At 34.6% G+C, this 21,317-nt stretch overlaps 1 protein-coding gene across 1 annotated transcript; it reads left to right on the forward strand.

Annotated features, from left to right (window-relative positions):
* The first annotated feature begins 3,734 nt into the window (after nt 1-3,734).
* LOC134741150 (sodium/hydrogen exchanger 9B2-like) lies at nt 3,735-20,713 on the forward strand. Its single transcript, XM_063673921.1, has 10 exons — nt 3,735-3,802; nt 4,195-4,302; nt 5,342-5,579; nt 5,960-6,129; nt 6,772-6,986; nt 7,882-8,053; nt 13,910-14,064; nt 14,239-14,403; nt 20,137-20,323; nt 20,601-20,713. The coding sequence occupies exons 2-10, from the start codon at nt 4,239-4,241 to the stop codon at nt 20,624-20,626; spliced, it is 1,392 nt and encodes a 463-aa protein (XP_063529991.1). The 5' UTR covers nt 3,735-3,802; nt 4,195-4,238; the 3' UTR covers nt 20,627-20,713.
* Nucleotides 20,714-21,317: the final 604 nt, after the last annotated feature.

The raw sequence follows: 21,317 nt of genomic DNA on the forward strand, positions 1-21,317 counted from the left end.
TAGTAGTGACAGGTGATAAAAATGCAACTATGCTACAACCGCTGGATTTGTTGGTTTTTTATTTGTGATAAAATGCCCTCTGTGATAAAAAATATCAACATCGTACTAATGGCTACAAAACCCTTTCTAGTATAACAAGCATTACCATCTATTAGTCTGTATTTTTCAAAGCTGTCATCTTTATAATTGTACAACCTAATATGTTATTGCTCGATTTACCTACGTAAGTTGAATAGAACAAATCGATACTTAGCTAATATTACACAAAATTAGGCCTGAAATTAATGTTAAAATGCTACTTATATTTATTTCAAGCAATCATCAATATTATAAACTGAAGAAGAAAGTTTATTTATTTTTATTTATTTATTTTATTTTTATTTTATTTTTATTTTAAAATTTGATTCAGGCAACAAGGGGCTTATTACATATACCTGATATACCTTATAACCTAGCATACATATAAATTTAATAAACTTAAAAACTAAACACTATTTTGGCGCCAATACGGGGTGGCTCCGTCGAATCGTCTGGTCTTTTGTCGGATTCGGCAGTTTGCCTCAATATCTTTAGGCAACTGTCGCGACTGCAGAGGACGCTGGTTCGTATCCAGCGTTGGGCACTGGAGGCCTTGGTCAGGTTTTCTTTCGTATATGACATTTATTTCAGTTCTTAATTTAAGCAAATTAGTATTTCTACTTAACAAAAATTAAAATATTTTCATTAAAATAATTATATTTGTGTCGTCACATTTATCATCAATATTATATTTATTTATTAATAGTTAGGTATGTTTTGTATGCAGTGTTGCATTAATCTGTCATAGAAGGCAACATCATATGTCAACCTTGCGCCTTCCGTGTCGTTACACTGCATGTTGAATAACTTTCTTTGCTGTTTTCAAAACTACTTCAATTGTATTGCCTCACTTGATGACTTCGACATCAAGTGATTAATGTATTTTCAATTATGGCAATTGAACACAGTGCGCATGCGACGAAATTTATTATTAGAAGGACGTTAAACGAGATCACACGGCTATACTGACCGCTTAGAGACGGACAATACGGAGTTGAGTTGTTGTGATCTTGAGTGATTAATAAGTATTATACTAAGTACTTATTAGTGTGTGTGACGCCAAAGTGATAGAGTATGTACGATACGGTTCATAGTTGTGCTATGGAACGATGAGTGGCAACAGTCGTAAAACTGGCAAGTATCTCTTTTACGTTATTTATTTATTGCGAATAGGACCCGTAAAATAATTGGCATCTTCCATTGAAGAGATTTAAGTTAAAGCATTTTCATAAAGCCACTAATATCGTGTGTGTTTTGTTAAGTATATTTTATTGCTCTGATTTGAAACAAACAAATGAGAAAAAAAATTTTTTTTTTAATATATAAACGGTGGTTTACAAATATATTATTTTATGACCACTTTATGCGAATTTGCGATATCCCCAGTGAATTGCCAATCGATGTCGATATGATTAAGACATCGAGATATCGCATGATTTTAATACGTGATAGGTACTTTTATTTGTTCACATGTCACATACATGAAGCTATTATAGCATTTAACCCAAGAAAATTAAAGAAATCTGCGGAAATAATTCGTGTAGTTTTGAAAATTGGTATAGTTGTACCTTGTGGTGTCCAGATGAACATACTAAAAGTCCTCGGGGGTGGGGGGCTAGCTAAGGGTGTAGGGGGGGTTGAAGGTATATTTAACAAATTCCAAATAAACGTTTTATCTATCTATCTATCTATCATTTTTTCATATTTTTGCTCGTATCTCGAATATCTGTACGAATAGCATTATAATTACTTCGAGGAAAAGTTTCTACATAAAATTTTCTACAAATTAGGTTATATTTATTTTTACTCTACGATTAATACTTTAGGAGCTACAGGGTGTTTAAGTTAACAAAGAGATGAAAAATAGACGACATAAGAAAACGTCGTTTTTTCGTAGTTGTTCATCATAACTGAAATTTTTAGTATAGAATAAGCAAGTTGAGTCACCTGCTGATCAAAAATAAAAATAAACCGGCCAAGAGCATGTCAGGTCATGCTCAGTGTATGGTTTCGTACTTCCGTAGTTACAAAATATACTTTTTGCAAAAACTCAAAAATGGCTTAACCGATCAGGTTTGCTATAGTTTTCCTTGAAATTCTTTAATAAGCTTTACTTTCACGATTTTTTTCACATTTTTTGGACCCATGGTTCAAAAGTTAGACCATGGTCGAGAAGTGGGGATGAATTTTTGTTTTCGCTCAACCCTATATTGGGGGCATTGAATAGGTTTTTTAAAATAAATATGAGTCTTTAAGAATATTTTTTGATAAACGTGATATTTCCGGAAATATTCGCTTTGAAAAAAAAAAAGTTTGTGAGTAACTTTTGAACCACGAGTCCAAAAAATATGGAAAAAATCGTGAAAGTAGAGCTTAGTAAAGAATTTAATGGAAAACTATAGCGAATCTGATCGGTTAAGCCGTTTTTGAGTTTTTGCAAAAAGTATATTTTGACGGATGGGTAACTACGGAACTCTACACTGAGCATGGCCCGACATGATGTTGGCCGTTTATTTCTATAATTGATCAGCAGGTGACTAAGCTTGCTTATTCTGAACTAAACATTTGAGTTATGATGAACAACGACGAAAAAACGACGTTTTTCTTAAATCGTCTATTTTTTATCTCTTTGTTAATTTAAACAACCTGTAGCTCGTAAAGTATTGACCGTAGAGTATAAATGAATATGACCTAATTTGTAGAAAATTTTATGTAGAATCTTTTGTCCAAAGTAATTATAATGCTATTCGTACAGATATTCGAGATATAAGCAAAAATCTGAAAAAGGTACCTTCAACCCCCCCCCATACACCCTTAGCTAACCCCCCACCCCCGAGGACTTTTAGTATGTTCATCTGTACACCACAAGGTATAACTGTACCAATTTTCAAAACTACACGAATTATTTCCGCAGATCACCAATTTTCGGCTTAATTTGACGTAGCTAATTACAGATATTTCTTGATTAACTACTTAGTAACCGAAAGTTCCTTGACTCTTGGGTAAGCTTTATTGTAAGCAGGACTTAAACCCTCACGAGTAGAGCAAGCACAAGTTTCCAAGATATTTATTAACGTTATTATGCACATCTGCCAACGAATATCCATTAGAAACCCGGTTTAGTTAATGGAGTAAATTACGTTTAACGTTTAATTGAGGTGCTATTATAATTTCAGAATCTATATTCTGTATCACAAGAACTTACCCTATTTAAGTGTGTCTGGAATGTTCAATTTTCGTATAAGCCAATGCTTAGTTAGACAACAATATATACAAAATATAATTAATATAGACAAGTAATTTTCGGTTCCTATATAAGCCTACACAAGTAATTTTTTACTAGCTGTTTGTGAAGTCAACAAACAACACATAACGATCACACGATCGTCCCGGTGACGGGCGCACATCTTACGCACGACTTTCACTTCATTTTACATACACCAATCAGCGTGAGTGATCTTCAAGGTCGTATCAAAATGCGACCAAAACTGTAACAGGTTGTTGAATCTGAATCGGACTCCTTAGCATTATGTACTAAATGGAACATACATAAACAACTCTTTCATTTCTTTCTTTTAAGAGAGTATACAAAATATTATTGGATCACTTAGATATAAATATAGATCAAATAACTAGAATAACTTGCAGGAGTTGCAGGCAAACGAAACTTCAATGTAACGCGGAGTAATAAAGCAACATGTTTTGAGATGGAACGCTCCAAAACGTGAGTAAGTATTAATCTATAATATATTTACAAATTTAAATACTAGTAATAACAGATTTAGTTCCATATGACAGCAAAAATGATAATTATACGCTGAACTTTTTTCTCAATTTTAAGTATGGTACATTTTAAACTTATACTAGGTTCGCCAAACTTACGTTTAACGGCGAAATGATGTACTCATTATCAAGGTTAGTCCCTAATCTAAATTTAATGAATTACTTATATTACTAAGAATAATACATACTTTTATATCACATTAACACAGTATAAGTTGTATATATGCAATATTTACCTATCTTATCTATTTAGTCATGCGTTGTACCTATTTCTTGTGGTGTATCTTGATGTAGGTAATAGACATTGCATATTTATTTGTATGAAGTTATAAGTACATTTTAGGATTATTAATAATGCAAGTAAAGGAGGATCTGGAATGCTAGTCAATGCGGCCCCTTCTGTGACGGAGTTGAAACAATACCTGGGTGTTTTCATATGCGGTAAGTACCTACTTAAATTGTAACAGAAGAATCTTTTGTCCTGAAATTGTAAACAGTTGAAAGCTATACGCCTTCCTTTCAATTTTTTCATTTTTGTAACTGATACGCTGTAAAAATATAATATAGTAGCAAATTTGTATAAATGTTAGTATAATGGGATTTTAAAACCGTGATTGATCAGACGAGATTAGGATCGATTGATAATCAACTTGTTATAATGAATTATAAAACAGTTAATACCCTGTGTTGTTAGACCTCTGTAGGAATGGCTAAACCTAGTGCAGTGTAGCAAGTGTAACTCCAGCGACGGCGTAGAGCCCGGTAAGGCCGGTAACGATTTTGGAGCAAAAATGTAAAATTTATAGATTTAGTCGTTGAAATTATACACGTTTTGTTACGTAATATCTAAATAACAAGTATTGGTTTCTATTAGCACGTCTTCTCATCTTGTCTTTTAATAATGAGGTCGCGAGCGTGCGTCGCCGGTAATATATGAAGAGAAGGGGCAGTTTTTAAAAATTCATCAAAAAATTATGGTGGTAAATTATACAAATTGATGCATGATTGAGAATAGTTTCAGCAAATGTTGTAGATTGTATAAGTATCAAAATTACCTTGAAATTAAGTCGATTATCAAAGAAATTGTCACTTGTTTTGAAGTAATTTTTGAAGAGAATTGATTTTATCTAACTTTCATTCACACTACTTCAAAGTCATATAATAAAAATGTAGTCTGTAAAAGGTGGAGTACAGGATATGTACAATACAAAATACAAAATTACCATTTTTAGCTGTCCAAACTTTACAAAATTTACAAATAAGAGCGACAAAATCAGTGCTCTAAACGCCCATCAGAAAAAAAAACTAATTTAGTGAGTCTGTTTTCAAAAAACGGCAAAATGAGAAGACGTGCTAATAAAAACCAGTACTTGTTATTACTTTTACGTATCAAAAAGTGTACAATTTCAGCGACTAAACCTATCAATTTTACATATTTGCAACTAAAATCAATAACGGGCTCTTAAATGAAATATTTCAGGAGTGACATTGTGGGGGAGCTCGTGGTTTTTATTGCGAGATGCCGTGCTCCCGAGCGGGTATCTGTTCAAGATGGCTGGCGTGGTGGCGGCGGGGTACATCACTGGCCACACTCTGGAGAGATACACCACCCTGAACCCCGTCGTAGGAATGACATTAATCGGCGCATTGTGTAGAAACTTGGGAATGGAAAACTATTTACAAAATCCTGCCGCGGATGCATTGGATTATCATTTAAGGTTAGGTTGAAGAAATAATTATCTACTTAAGAATGAAAATGATAAACTTATTAATGAACTACAAAAAGAATCGAATAAAAAAATACCTACTAATAGACACAGCTTACTTATCCCGACATTATTATTCATCCCCAATTATATTTTCTTCGGATTTGTTTACGGCAGGAAAACAATTCCACTTTAGGGAATAGGTACTTAACAGCGCTAATTAAAATTCCAATCATCAAAAGTACTTTTCATTTCCCCATAAAAGAATAGAAAAGGTTCAATTTTCTCGAATGCTTAAACAATTAATTTGGATCTCGATAACCGCCGGTTGGAATCAATTTTCGGGGTTTATGCTGCAAATAGGAGTGCTTCAGGAGATTCTTTTGTTTCAGGCGGATTTATCCTGTGATTATCTTGTCGAAGGGGCCTTTCAGCTGGAACTGGGAATATATTAAATATAATTCGGTAAAAGTTTTCTCATTGGCAACCCTGCCCTGGATCGTGGAGTGTTTGTCTACGGCCGTCTTTGCCCATGTGCTTCTCAAATATCCTTGGTATTGGGGTGAGTTCGTGTGTAAAGGAAATACAAACAATTTTTCAAATACAAATTTTTATTGTTTGAATGTGAGTGGTTATAAATGGTGGTAGGGTTAGTATTTGGTTACATCATTTAGCTACTTAATACGTATACTATATGTTGTATGTATCTAAATATATATGACAAATTGTCCTGTGTTAAAACTAGTTCATATAAGGGCAACCTTCAAACTCAAGGTGATAGTAAACATAGTCGTTTTTACTTTTAGTAGGTCATAATTAAAATATTTATCAGTACGGTTTTTACTCACTATTATTTTTAGTCGCTTTTGGCGACATGTTTCGGATTCTTCTGATAAATATTTTGAAATATGTCTCACGATAGTTTAAGTGCGATTAGGTCATAATTAATATAATACATCTTGATTGACTTGATTGATTGTTTGCGTCCTCAATCGGAATGGTCGCATAGGGACCTCAAAGTTTAATCGAAAGTTATATTAAGTATCTACCTACAGTGGCATGTTGCACACAATAATTTTAACCTCGACGTGAACGATTTTTAAAGACTTTAACAGAAGTCGAATATCGACTATTCGTCAATCGAATGCCTATCTGGAATATTTATAAAAAAAAACATCAAATTAAATCAAATGCTCCCTTCCAGGTCTACACCTAGGTGCCATATTGTCGTCTGTATCTCCAGCTGTAATAGTACCCACTGCCATGGCATTTCACGGGCGAGGCTTAGGCAATAAGAACCAGGTGGCGAGTCTCGTGGCCAACGCGGGTGGACTGGACACCGCTGTCACTGAAGGACTCTTTGGCGTCATAAATAGTGCCATATTCGTCGCATCCCCTCTGGCATACAAAGTTGTAAAGGTGATGAAAGGAGTGAAAGGAAGTTATTATTAACTCAATGATTTAAATAAGGAATGAATGAATTAGTCCGGCTCATTTCCCTAACAAATTTCTAAAGTATAGTCCCATCCAGAAGAAAGCATGAAACTTCCCATGCATATTAGCTTATGTAGGTTCTAAACATACGCAATTGTATTTTTGATCGAACTCATCCATTATATTTTTTGATAAAACTAACTCATTTGTGATAGTCGAAAATAATATAACTAATCTGTATATGTTTTCGGTTTAAACCAAAACTACAATAATAAGAATACAAAACAACACCGATTAAAAAATTGCATTTGGTGTATAAACAATTATAATATTTATTTATGATGCAATAAAGCACTCTATATTTATCTTGATTATTTTCGAATTTAACCGCTATTACAATAAATAAACACACACAATATACAATACACACAGTTTACAATAAATAAATTACTTACTTACTATTATATTGCATGTATTTCTTTTTCTTGACATTTTCTATAAGATCCTGTTGGAAGTTTTATGACAAATAAAATAAAAGTTTTGCATTGTATGAAAAATGAAAAATGAAAAAAAAATGAAAAATATATTTATTTTGCACACAAAAATGGGAATTTGCAGATTTAGTATACATGAGGTCCAGGTTGCGCGCATACAGCGGTACATTTAAAACAGTATGAACAGGGGTCCCCAAACTAGGCATAGCCTGTATCTTGGGCGACCAGTTAGTGAATTAAAAACTAGATTGAAAAAAAAAAGACAGTATGTCTAAAGATGAAGATAGGTGCTAGTGCTAATAACCTTAGCTACTAGGGATTTACGTTGGTCAGTCTGTCAGTCAAGTCTCTTACATGGTATGGTTAAGAACTTTCGTTTGTTTCAGGCGCTCCTAGCCATATTCGTCGGTATCGGACTAGGGGTATTGTGGGGTATTTTGGTGGATTGGCTGCCGGACCAGAAAGATGTTTACGCACCAACCATTCGAAGTATGTTAATTTTCACAGGAGGTCTTCTACTCAGCTACGTAGGAGGATATATTGGATGGGGCGGCACATGTAAGTATATGCGGATATTCATATATATTAACCGAGTTATAAGAAAGACAAGGTAAAGTCCAACATTTTTGTTTGGGGACCAATTTAAACCTTGGCATATTTAGTTTTTATTAGCATTAAAAGACATGAAACAATCGATAAATACGAATGTACCTAACTGTGATAAAAGTATAAAAATGGTTCATAAATTAGAATCCTTAATCGCACGTGGGCACTTCAATTAAATGTATTTCTTTGTCAAGCTTTACAGCCTAGCAAATGACATCATCGTGTTGTTAAAGCCTGACCAGTAATATATGATCATTGTCAAGAGGGCGCTGTTATTCTCATGTATAGGGTGACAGTTCAGTTTAGTATGAAAACATTAGTTCCAGTGAAATTCCGCAACATGGCGCGTGATCATATATTACTGGTCAGGCTTTAAATTCATATTCATTCTCCTGCGTTGAATAATGGTCTCTATGAAAACTATTTTTAAAGTAAAATGTTTGTAAATATTTTTTGGAAGTTTAGCACGTATTATACGGTAAAAATATATTTCTTCATTTTTAGGGTTCCATATAGAATCCCTTATAGAATCACTCGTGCGGCTGTCTGTCTGTCTGTCTGTCTGTCCGTCTGTCCGTCTGTCCGTCTGTCCGTCTGTCCGTCTGTCCGTCTGTCCGTCTGTCACAGCCCATTTTCTTCAAAATTATATACTGGGCCAATTTAGTTGAAATTTGGTACACATATGTAAGTTTGTAACCCAAAGACGGACATGTAACGTAAACAAATGAATTTTTAACATGGGGGCCAGTTTTGGGGGGTAAATGGGAAAATTAAAAAATAAAGTTTTTCAAACCATATCGTGTTACATATGAAATAAAAGAGCTCATTTTGAGAATCTCAAATATATTTGAAATCCCTTTATCCCGAAAATACTGGGTCTAAAATTAAAAAAAAATAATACAAAATAGTTCTTTACCTATAGATGATAGGAAAACCTATTAGAATTGTGCAGTCAAGCGTGAGTCGGACTTAATTACTTATTTTTTGATTGTTTTTAGACTCACGTTTCACATAAAAAAATACATAAAAATTGTGTACAGAACCCTTGGAACGCGAGTCCGACTCGCACTTGATTTAGATTAGATTTAGATTTATTTATTTCATAATACAGATTACATTATAAATTGCAGGCATGTCAATCTACAAGAATTTTTATTATGATCATCAAAATAGATTTTAAAATAATTTCAAGATCAGTAGAGGATCTCCTATAGAGGATCGTCAAAATCTATACATCGTTCATAAATTCTCTAACAGAAAACAACGGTCTATCCAACAAAAAATCTCTTAATCGGCGTTTGAATATTTGATCACACAGTTCACCTCTTATAACACCGGTTTTTTTTTTAAATATAAATTAAGCCCAACCGAAAGAGATTTGAACGAACTGTCATAGGGAACATTATTCGAATAGGGAATATTACGCGAAACTGCGTAGGGGGCGCCACTACCACAATCTGAGGGTCTATCGCGAAACAAGAAAATCGAAACTTCGTTATCTAACATCTCTGTCACTCTTGCATATTCGAGCAATAAAGAGGCAGATAGCGAAATTTCGGATTCGCGTTTCCCGGTACGTCCTCTGTAAACAAACCGCTTTGATAGTCATATTTTATTATCTCTGAAAACTTGCCAAAAACCTGTTAAAGGTACAGTATGTATAAGTTACTCTATGGTTTACTAAAAAGGCTAGTGTTGCACTCTGGTAACAGAACATTGCAGTAATATCCCCTATTTATAAAATTAATACCGTAAGTAGTACATACCTACAAATAAACCTAACGTTACCTACTTACTTGCTCTATGATACCTACATATATAAAGTATGTTGTTTATGTAGGTACCTTAAGTGCGTACCTACTCAATAATATTTTTATTTACGTTATCTTTTTTTTTCATATATACGCAGAGGTATTTTTGACGATTTGCCTACGCAGAACTGCATGTCTAAGTAGTTAGGTATTATAGTTAGGTATCAAATCAATATTGATTGTTAAAATAGATTTGTAAAACTCATAAATTCGGGCTTTGAATTAACCAGTTAATGTAGATGGCGCTGTGCGGTTCCGTTTATTATGCGGTAACTTAAGCTTGACGGTTGACAATTCAGTGACAATGACATCAGCCACCCACAGAGCAATACACCCAGATTTGAATACCCTCAATTTTAGTAGAATACTACGTTCCTATAATTATATCTTACATAAAATATAATGGTGTTGTGAAACGTCAAAATTGTTACATAAGGACAATCGTGCTATCGCACGAAGAGCCACTTTAATACGAGTAATTAGTCAACCTTCATTTCAATCAAATTCAATCAAGAGTATTACGCCAGGAATGAAGCGTTATAACACTTATAACCACGTTCTGCCCAAGAAAAAAATGCAAGATAAGCTAAACGCCTAGTAAGGTGATGTATGTAACGGCCCACGCATATTAATAGTTTTTTAAGAGTTACAAGAACATAGTCGCCAACATACAATCGAATACGCTCCCACGCTCCCACTTTAAAATGATATGCTGAACCTTGACATGAACATTAAAGTAAAAGTTGCGAATTACCTATTCGCACGTGTATCGTACAACGTTTTACATTACATATGGCCCTTTAAATTCGACATAGACACGAAAAGTGCACGAAAAATTATCTGCTATGATGACGGTATTTAACATTGAGACGTTACGTTAACGATCTCCTAGCCTAGTTGGTAATTAACCTGTTTACGAAGCAGGAACCTCGAGGTCCCAGGTTCGAATCCTGGTAAGGGCATTTATTTGTGTGTTAATCAGAAATATTTGTTCCTGAGTTATTGATGTTTTCTACGTATATATGTATTTATATACCTATATAACTGTGTATTATACTAGTGACTGTAAGCTGTAGGTAGACCTCTTGAACCCCCATGGCACCACCATTTTGATATAATCCCCAAGCCTAAATCGACAAAATAATTCTATATAATTATCGAACCTGCACACCAAGTTTCACGAGACTCGGTTCAAACATACAACCAGGAGAGGAGAACATCCGGACATACGAAATAATTTTTCTTCAAGTTGAAACTAAGATCTACGCTTTCGCTCGGTCAATAATACCCACAACATAAGCCTTTTTGAGCTTGGACAAGGTCGATCTGTGTAAAAAATATATCTTTTTAATACAGTTGCTCAAAAAGTGCTACTTTTCGTGACTGTTTAGCGTGCGGAAAGTTGGTTTTTGCGAACTAGTGCTTTTTACTTTTCCAATTTTTTTAAATTTTTACTCGTTCCAATTCATGACTACTTATTGATGAGTGTTAATATTAGTTTCCTTTGGCCGGCACTGAGACGGCTGCAGTCCGTGCAATGAACACGTGTTGAGTTATTCACTATTTTGTATTTGCAAAGGTCTGAGAGACCTTGCGTAGGAGGTTAAGGATTAATATTTACAATTGTTTCTGTCTTATAGAACATGCATTTGAAAAAAAAACTTACATTGAAGTGGGTTCAATAATAATAACAAAATCTATTCTAGTCGAATAAAAGCTAGAAAACCACTTCTTCATAATGTCAATGTCAATGATGTCACAGAATTAATAATATAAAAGTTTCGAATTCCATTCCTTACTTGTTGCTTTTCTTATTTTTTCGCAACTTTATTAAAAAACGTCGTTCGATACACGTGCGGAAATGTCATTCTTCACATCTCATATCTCGGTACTCGTGGAGTAATGACATACTTTCCGCACTAGCATCAAAATGTACTATTATTAAATGCGTGCTCAAAGTTCCTTTCAATTGGGTCTCTATTGTTTGACATAATTATTGAAAGTCATAATGTCAGAGTCAGAAACGTGTAACTTTTCAGGATTGCCCTAAAACAAACCTTACCTAACCTATCTATATGATAACCCGAAGAAAATCCTGAAAAGTTAACGGTTTCAGAATTATGACTAAGGATAATATGACAATCATTACATTATGACTTTCAATAATTATGTCAAACAAAGGGACCCTTTCAATAATTTGCGCCTATTACAACTACTGACTTAATACACCTACGTTATCCGCAAGATAACTGCATCTCCACTTTCCTTGCGCCCCAGGGCTAAAAGGATACCGACGTCGCAGTCATCTTACTAGGAATAAAAAGAAAAAGGCCGCCCCAAGTTACTATCTACTTAAACGTATTAGATAGCACTGATATCAGTATGTAATACTGTGTGCTCTCTTATTTTGTTTTGCAAGAAGATAATAATAAAAACTAGTATTATTTTTGTGTACTATTTTTTGCCTTATACATACAGATTAGGTACCACATAAAATTCGCGCCTATAAATTTACATTTGTATAAGGTAGTGGAACATCCTAAATAATTAAGCCTTTATTGTATGGTTTACTTCAGTGTACGCGAGATGCACAATAGCACAGCGCGTAAATAAATGCTTTCGTTTGTCCGGATGTTCTCCTCTGCAGCCATATTTTGACCAGTTGTTGATCTGATTATTCTCTGGAGTTGCAGGCGCGTCCATAAGCTACAGTGACTGCTTACCATCAGGCGGACCGTATGCATGTTTGCCACCGACGTCGTATTAAAAAAAATTGGCATATACTTACGTAAGTGTAGAAATAATAATGCAATATTATGATATAATTTATTGTCAATAAAAAAAACCGGCCAAGTGCGAGTCGGACTCGCGTTCCAAGGGTTCCGTACATAACACAATTTAAACAATGTATTTTTTATGTGAAATGTCTTTAAAAAACCCGTAGGGGTCGGATCAAAAACTAAGTAATTAAGTCCGACTCACGCTTGACTGCACATTTCTAATAGGTTTTCTGGTGATCTATAGGTAAAGATCTATTGTGTGTATTTTTATTTTTATTTTGACCCAGTAGTTTCGGAGATAAAGGGGGGGAATAGTTATTTTTTGCCTATTTTCTTAAATAACTTCTAAACTATTTACCATACAATTATAAAAAAAAATATATTTGAGATTCTCACAATAAGCTCTTTCATTTGATATGTAACACGATATAGTTTGACATACTTTATTTTTTAATTTTCTCATTTACCCCCAAAAGTGGCCCCCGTGGGTGGTGGGTGGGGTGGTATTTGTTTACGTTACATATCCATCTTTGGGTCACAAACTTACATATGTGTACCAAATTTTTTTCCTTTTGAGGTACGGAACCCTAAAAATACTACTGACAGACAAAGTACAAACTCAAACGTTCAAGATAGGGCCCTGCAATTTAAAGCTCCAATGGGGGTAAAAATTCGGTGAAAATGAAAGTTTTTAACGAACGACTAGTACGGTTGTTAGTTACATTATTAACTTTCTTCGACTTTCTCTTTACGTCATACTTTTCTTCTCTCCCTGTGCCTAGACGCAACACGATCTTAAATTTTTTTGCCATTAGTAGTCAATGTACTCTAGAAGTAATAAAAAAATGAGACTTTCGTGTACGTTAGTTTTTTTTAGATCTAGGTAATTCAAAAGATTTTCTTTGAGCTATTACTGCAGTTTGAATCATTAATATCACCAAGATACATGCATATTGAGAAATGCATTTGCCATTACTATTGTATGTGGCGCTGCAGTGTTTTCTTGCAAATCTGGCCTTTACGAGGAATTATTAACAGAAATTTAAATTGAAATGCATGAGAACTAGTGATGACTTAGCACTTCGAGCAAAGTTTCGGAATTTGTACAAGTTACATCAAACGTTCGTTTAAACAAGATTTACAAAGTTTTTTTTGTGTTAAGGATGATTTAAATCAGCTATTTTTAGAAATAAATTTCACTTACAAATATTCTACAGCTGGAGTGGCTATCATGGTATGCGCCGTCACCGCAGCAACACGGTGGAATCGGCGCGGCTGGCCAATCAACAACAACCCCGTATCAGAAGTATACAAGCTCCTCTGGCGAATCCTCGAGCCAATGCTCTTCACTCTCAGTGGCTACTATTTAGAGGTAATAATATTCTTTACTAATTATATCTTTTCTAATTTTACATATCCCCTAGATGGATTGACGCTCTTGGTGTTTATTGTTTAGGTATAGGGTTCCGTACCCGAAATACCTATGATGTTAATTTAACAAAATCCTAAAATAATTATGTGGTTGATCTAATTAAATTTGATGCAGGTATCACAAATAACCTTAGAAGAATTCGGGCGTATAGTTACCTGCATCTTCCTGGCTCTGTTTTTGCGCTTGCTGACTGCATTCCTGGTAGCCCTTGCCGGAGAGCTGTCAGTGAAGGAGAGCCTATTCGTGGTGGTCACTTGGATACCCAAAGCTATCGTTGAGGTGACATATTCATTAATATATTACTATGAAATAATTATCGTACTTATTACTAACCGCTCCACCATAAATGTTGAATTATATATTTATTACATTTATTTGTTGTTATACGAATTAAGAGATAGGAATAGGACAGGATCTTTGCTTTCTCATGTTTGATCTACTTTGCAGACACATTTGCCATATGATTTTAAAGTTGTACAGTTTCTTTAGTTTTAAATGGATTTATATAACTCCCGATGTGATGAGATGAAACTAGGACCTAGTTTCATCTGTACAATACCTATTGCTTTAACACCCCTGACCTCTGTTTAGTTACAAATTTACAAGGAAGTAGGTACAAAGTAACCGTCGTCGTCGAGTTTACAAACATCTTGACAAGCCAACGTCCCAAAAATGTATTTACATGACCTTATTGTCAGTGCCTTAGAGGCGTGTACATATACTTTTGGAGTTTAGTATCAGTGCAAGACTGTTTTTTTTTTTTAAATGTTGTTGATCTATTTAAAGGCGGCTATGATATAATCACATAATAGACACAAAAAGTATAGTTGCTTTCACTTTCCATCTAAAACATGACGGCATAATGTTCCTATAAATATTTAACTATAATCGGGTGTTTTCAGGAAAGCGATCTTCCAATATTTACATGGTAAACGGTCCGTTAGTTACATGTGCAAGTCATTAATCATAGTCAAGTGATGCCCCGCCCGCTCCCGCCGCAGCCGCGCCGGCCTTGTCACCGTCCTAATATAACTTTTGAACGATATTTTTCATTAACTAGTGCGGGATAAACCGCCGAGCATCCAACCGACTTCAACTTCAAACTTCCTTCTGCCGAGTTTTACCTACTTTTAACCAACTTTCCTAATTTTTAAAACTTACTAGTACGTAGATACCATAGAGAAATGTAAGTAAAGAAACAGTAGTAACTCCATACATCAGTTTTCTTACCAAAACGCGAGTTATTTCGTAGTCGACACCTAGCGTAGCGGAATTTATCACTGGAGTCTTAGCACGGTACGCTTATCACCATGCCTGTCACGTTCTAACAAGTATGTGAGTGCGAAAGTGACGGACTTAGTGATAGGGGAAACCATGCTGCGCGGGCAGCACTGCTAGTTAACAATAGATGTCGCGACGAACGTAAACTCCAATGCTCAAGAATTTTCAGCTAACCACCCGGATTAACCGAATTAACCGGAACTATCTTCAACTCCTTCTGCTTGTAATATTAGTTGTAAATTGTTTTAGTAGTACATTTTTCGTGAGTAGCGACACTTGTGGCATCTGGTGCCAAGTGTCAAGTAGCGATACTGATAATTCCACTATTTGACATTAGATGTTGCTTGCGTTTTGCTAAGAAAACTGATGTATGGAACTACCATAACAATCATTCTTTACTTATAATATAATAAAATAATAATTATTTCTCTATGGTAGTACGTACGTAGTACAGTACGTATCTAACAAGAAATTAAAAACATAAAAAAAGGCTTTCAAATTGTCTGTTATCATTTAATGTATAGTGATTAATAAGATTCAGCTCATAATGTATCAGTATAATACATTTTTATCGTTTTTTGTTTTGTAAGTAATTATTAGTAGCAGTAAATTTAGTAAGGTTTTTTTGTTGATTGGTCAAGAAGTAGTAGTACTGCATGCAGCAAATAACATCTTTCGTTTTCTCGCTCAAACTATTTAAGTAAACCAATTTTATATAAAATACCTCAACTGTAACTTGTGTAAGTAAAGATGAGGACGAGTAACTTCAACCGCATTGCGCAGGGTTGAGTACGGACTTAAGCCTTGGCGTTATCGTCGCGGTACCCTAAATGCAGCACTCGCTTCTTACTTACAGCTCAGCCATTTATAAAACGTTTTACGATAATGCTTATCTGCAAGTACGTTCATATTACATATATTTGACCTTTAAATCCATAACAACTATGCGGCATTAGAGGCCTGAGACATATACCTACTGATTTACTTGTGGTAAAGAACGCTTCACTTGCAAAGACCATTAACAGTTAGCTCTGCACTGGTTATATTATATCTAGATTTTTGTTCACGTATTTATGAACCCTTCGATAACTCAGCTGGTCCTAGGTTCCCTAGCGTATTAAAAACTTTGGGCAGGCATTGCAATCAACCAATATGGGATAGCCACTAACCTTGAGCCCACGCCGATGATTTTCGGGGATCCTGGTCCTTCTTCAGCTAGCTAGCACTTCCAGGGCCTTGAGAGGTCGTTACACACGCCTTGTAAACTGATTGTTCGCAAACACCACCGAAATACCGAATTTTGGAAATATTAACACACAGAGGAACATACGTTGCAGGCCGCGCCCGAGCCGAAGTCATTGACAATCCGAGGTGTTGAATCTACCTCCGAATTTGCTCCGAAACGGCGTACCCTTATATTAATAATTTTTAAGAAAAAAAACGACTTCAATGGGGGATGCCGTTGAAAGGTTACTTATTGTTGATGGTGCACTCCAGACAATTAAATGAAAAAGACAGGATCTTTTTTCTACCTAAAAGGAGGTAAAACCACCCACTTTTCTAGTAGCATTTCGTTTCTGTAAGGGTCACATTTCTAACCTAACCTAACCCAATGTTCTGATAGCATTTCGTTTCTGTAAGGGTCACAGTTCTAACCTAACCTAACCGACTTTTCTGATAGCAGTTCGGTTCTGTGAGGATCGCAGTTCAAACAAAATTCCAGGTCCAAGTTTGGGTCTGGGTCTATAACGAAGAGAATAAATCGCCAAACGTGAACTATGTGTCGTTGAAGAGTTCCATTCTGATCATCATCAGCAGTTCCACTTCATCAAATGTTACTTTTTTATGTAAATGCGGAATTTGTTGATGAAAATACAAAAATCACTATATGTATACCTTTCACATTTGAGGAGTTCCCTCGGTTCCTTATGGATCCCATCATCAGAACTGGAGCTTGACAAAAATGTGTCGTGAAAACTTAACTTGCTTAACAAACATAAAAAAGAAGACAAATCGCCAAACGTGAACTATGCGCCATTAAAGAGTTCCATTCTGATATTTCTGATTATCATCAGCAGCTCCACTTCATCAAATGTCCACTTTTTTAAATAAAAATGCTGGCTTTGTTGATGAAAATACAAAAATCACTATATGTATGCCTTTCACATTTGAGGAGTTCCCTCGATTCCTCATGGATCCCATCATCAGAACTCGAGCTTGACAAACATGTTTCTTGAAAACCTAACTTGCTTAACAAACATAACGAAGAGGACAAATCGCCAAACGTGAACTATGCGTCATGAAAGAGTTCCGTTCTGATCATCATCAGCAGTTCCACTTCATCAAATGTCACTTTTTTAAATGTAAGCGCTTGATTTGTTGATGAAAATACTAAAATCACTATATGTATGCCTTTAACATTTGAGGAGTTCCCTCGATTCCTCATGGATCCAATTATCAGAACTGCTTTTTGACAAAAATGGGACCAATCTGTATGTATATACTTATAATCAAAAAAAGAATTTTCAAAATCGGTCCAGAAATGACGGAGTTATGGAGTAACAAACATAAAAAAAAACAAAAAAAAAACCATACAACCGAATTAAGAACCTCCTCCTTTGAAATCTTGAAGTCGGTTAAAAATAGGTTTAAATAGATTTTTTTTAATTTGTAAAACATTGACAGATAATGTATAAGAGACTTTTTGTCTGCCGTCACTATTTATTTATTTAAATTTTAAATCAGGCAACAAGGCCCATATTACAAATACCTTACAGACTAACATACATATGTATTTTATACACTTAAAACTAAACAATGCGAATTATTTATTATTCTATGAGGGGGTTCTACAGTACCATGAAATGTAGATACACCGTTATTTTACTTAGGGAAGACACTAATAGGCAGTTATGCAGTTGTGTGAATCAACTTTTAGAACACTTGATTTCGTGTCCCTACTGTCCCTAGACTCCCTAAAAAAATAGACTTTTCAAAAACATCTTGTTTTTTTTTTGTTTACACGGGCATTATTAGATCCATAAGCATTAATTTACACATTAAAATTAACAACTTGATCAGATAAAAGTTACATTTTGTACGGTAACGCAGCAGAAAAAAGTTTCCTCCCATACAAAAATCAGGGACACACCATTTTTATATTTTTTTGCTGCTTTACTGTAAAAAATGTAGCATTTATCAATATGTTAATTTTAATGTGTGAATTAACTACTTATGTATCTAATAACGCCTGTGTAAACAAAAAAAGTACAAAAATCAACATGATTTTTGAAAAATCGATTTTTCTTTACTAGGGAGTCTAAGAACACGAAATCAAGTGTTTTAAAAGTTGATTCACACAACTGCATAACTGCCAATTAGTAAGTATTCCCTAAGTAAAATAACGGTGTACATTTTGATGGTACTGTAAAATGATAAAAAATGGATTCGCAATTCTAAAACACGAAATCAGTGTTCTAAAAGTTGATTCACCCAGTTAACAATTTTATGATGCATTTGAATAGGAAGAAGAAGAAGATTGAAGTGTAGGTCGCTTAAAAAAACTAATCTTATTCTTAAACTACACACTTACATCAGAGTTTTAAAAGGCCTTTACTAGTCCGCCATAACATGACCAATAAACCTTAGTAAAGTTACGACTACCTAATCTAGAATCGACACCGATAATGCATATTTATTTAGCGAAATAAGGCAATTATGATTATCTGCACTTTTAAAGAAAGAACATGATCCCATATCAACATATTGTCTTTTACATTTTTCTTTATTTAATCTGTAAATATTTTTTTCATACTTCACTTAAAACCCGTATCTTTTAAGAGAAACAAACATCTTAGTAATTGTGTAAAACACCAAGACAGCATATAATAACCATTTCAAAAGGTTTTTAGGGTTCCGTAGCCAAATGGCAAAAAACGGAACCCTTATAGATTCGTCATGTCTGTCTGTCTGTCTGTCTGTCTGTCCGTCCGTCCGTATGTCACAACCACTTTTTTCCGAAACTATAAGAACTATACTGTTGAAACTTGGTAAGTAGATGCATTCTGTGAACCGCATTAAGATTTTCACACAAAAAGAGAAAAAATAACAATAATTTTTGGGGTTCCCCATACATAGAACTGAAACTCAAAAATTTTTTTTCCATCAAATCCATACGTGTGGGGTATCTATGGATAGGTCTTTAAAAATGATATTGAGGTTTCTAATATCATTTTTTTCTAAACTGAATAGTTTGCGCGAGAGATACTTCCAAAGTGGTAAAATGTGTGTCGCCGTCCTCCCCCCTCCCCGTAACTTCTAAATTAAGAGAATGATAAAACTAAAAAAATATATGATGCTCATTACCATGCACTTCCACCGAAAATTGGTTTGAACGAGATCTAGTAAGTAGTTTTTTTTTAATACGTCATAAATCGTAAACCGCAATTTACCTTTCACTCACGTTTCACATAAAAAATACATTGTTTAAATTGTGTAATGTACGGAACCCTCGGTGCGCGAGTCCGATTCGCACTTGGCCGGTTTTTACTCTTAAATTTAATAATATGTCAGAATGATTCATTGACTTCCGTATTTATCAATAATACAAAGTATACAGAAATCGGCCGTAAAAACTCGTTGTATTCTTCCGTTTCCGTGCCTTCTAAAACTCAGATTCAAATATATATTATTGTAAATAATGATATGCCCTGAACGATAATATTTTTTCAGGCTGTATTGGTTCGCGTGGCTACAGATTCTCTATGGGAGGATAGCAGCGCCCAAGACAAGAAGATTGCGGAGCAACATTCAAATATCATCGTTATTGCAATACTAATAACGTCGACTTTAGGGTCGGGGCTAACGACTCTCTTAGGACCAATTCTACTTTCACAGGACGCGAGGGTTGCTCCTGAGGGTATCTATTAATTTTAACTGACTAATGTACCATCTCTATCAACTAACTCCACACGTATAAATATGGTATTCTTTAATAAAACATTCAGTCTATGGATATTGACTAATAGTTTTGTCAGTTTTTTTATTAAGAGATCATAAGTCGTATAACTAGTAATAGAATTGTTGTAAAGACAGAATGAAAAAAATATGTAATAAGTTATTTAGGGTAAGGTAATATAAAACATTCCATTGGTTATCTATGTAAAGGTATTAAAATTACTAACCCGTTGTTTCAGAGTTACATCACGCAGACAATCCCTGACGCCGTTTCGGTCCTCGGATCTTATTACAAGAAATACCTCTCCTCTTAATTATCAAATTTATCAAACAACCATAGACGTGTCATTTACTAGGATTGAATATAATATGATTATTATAAAACAAGGTCACTATTATAAAGAACTAGGGGTAAGACAGTTCTTTAATAGTGACCTTCTAAATATACATCTAATATAAATTTAAAAATTACTTTCGATATTACGTGTAACATTTGTGTTACGTCCAAGGGCGAATCCAGCTTTATGGTCAGTTATTATGGACTACTACTATATGGACGGTTATTTTTTCGCAAATAAATATTGAAACTTATTTATTGTAGACCCAGCCCAGGGCCCAAGATCCGCCTATGGTTACGTCCACGTGGTTATAGTTAATATTGTATAAAAATTGAGAGTTTTTAATCGCAAGCGTTTTTAATGATATATATTTTTATTTATATGGCGAAAAATTTTTTTTTATACTACGTCGGTGGCAAACAAGCATACGGCCCGCCTGATGTTAAGCAGTCTCCATAGCCTATGTACGCCTGCAACTCCAAAGGAGTGGCTAAGACCATAAAATTAAGTAAGATGTTTTTTTTATATGAAAAAGTTCATCACAATCTGCCGAGATCCACATAGATTACTCTATCTGGATTGAATGGCGTAATTTTTAATATTACAAAGAATAAACAG

This window comes from Cydia strobilella, chromosome 4, assembly GCF_947568885.1.
Source record: "Cydia strobilella chromosome 4, ilCydStro3.1, whole genome shotgun sequence".
Lineage (NCBI taxonomy): Eukaryota > Metazoa > Arthropoda > Insecta > Lepidoptera > Tortricidae > Cydia > Cydia strobilella.

Bases quoted from the DNA above. Each gene is read 5' to 3' on its own strand.
- LOC134741150 (XM_063673921.1), top strand. From the start codon at position 4,239: ATGCTAGTCAATGCGGCCCCTTCTGTGACGGAGTTGAAACAATACCTG. The intron at 8,054-13,909 runs GTAAGTATATGC...AATATTCTACAG, and splicing joins TATTGGATGGGGCGGCACAT to CTGGAGTGGCTATCATGGTA. The intron at 14,404-20,136 runs GTGACATATTCA...ATATTTTTTCAG, and splicing joins TACCCAAAGCTATCGTTGAG to GCTGTATTGGTTCGCGTGGC.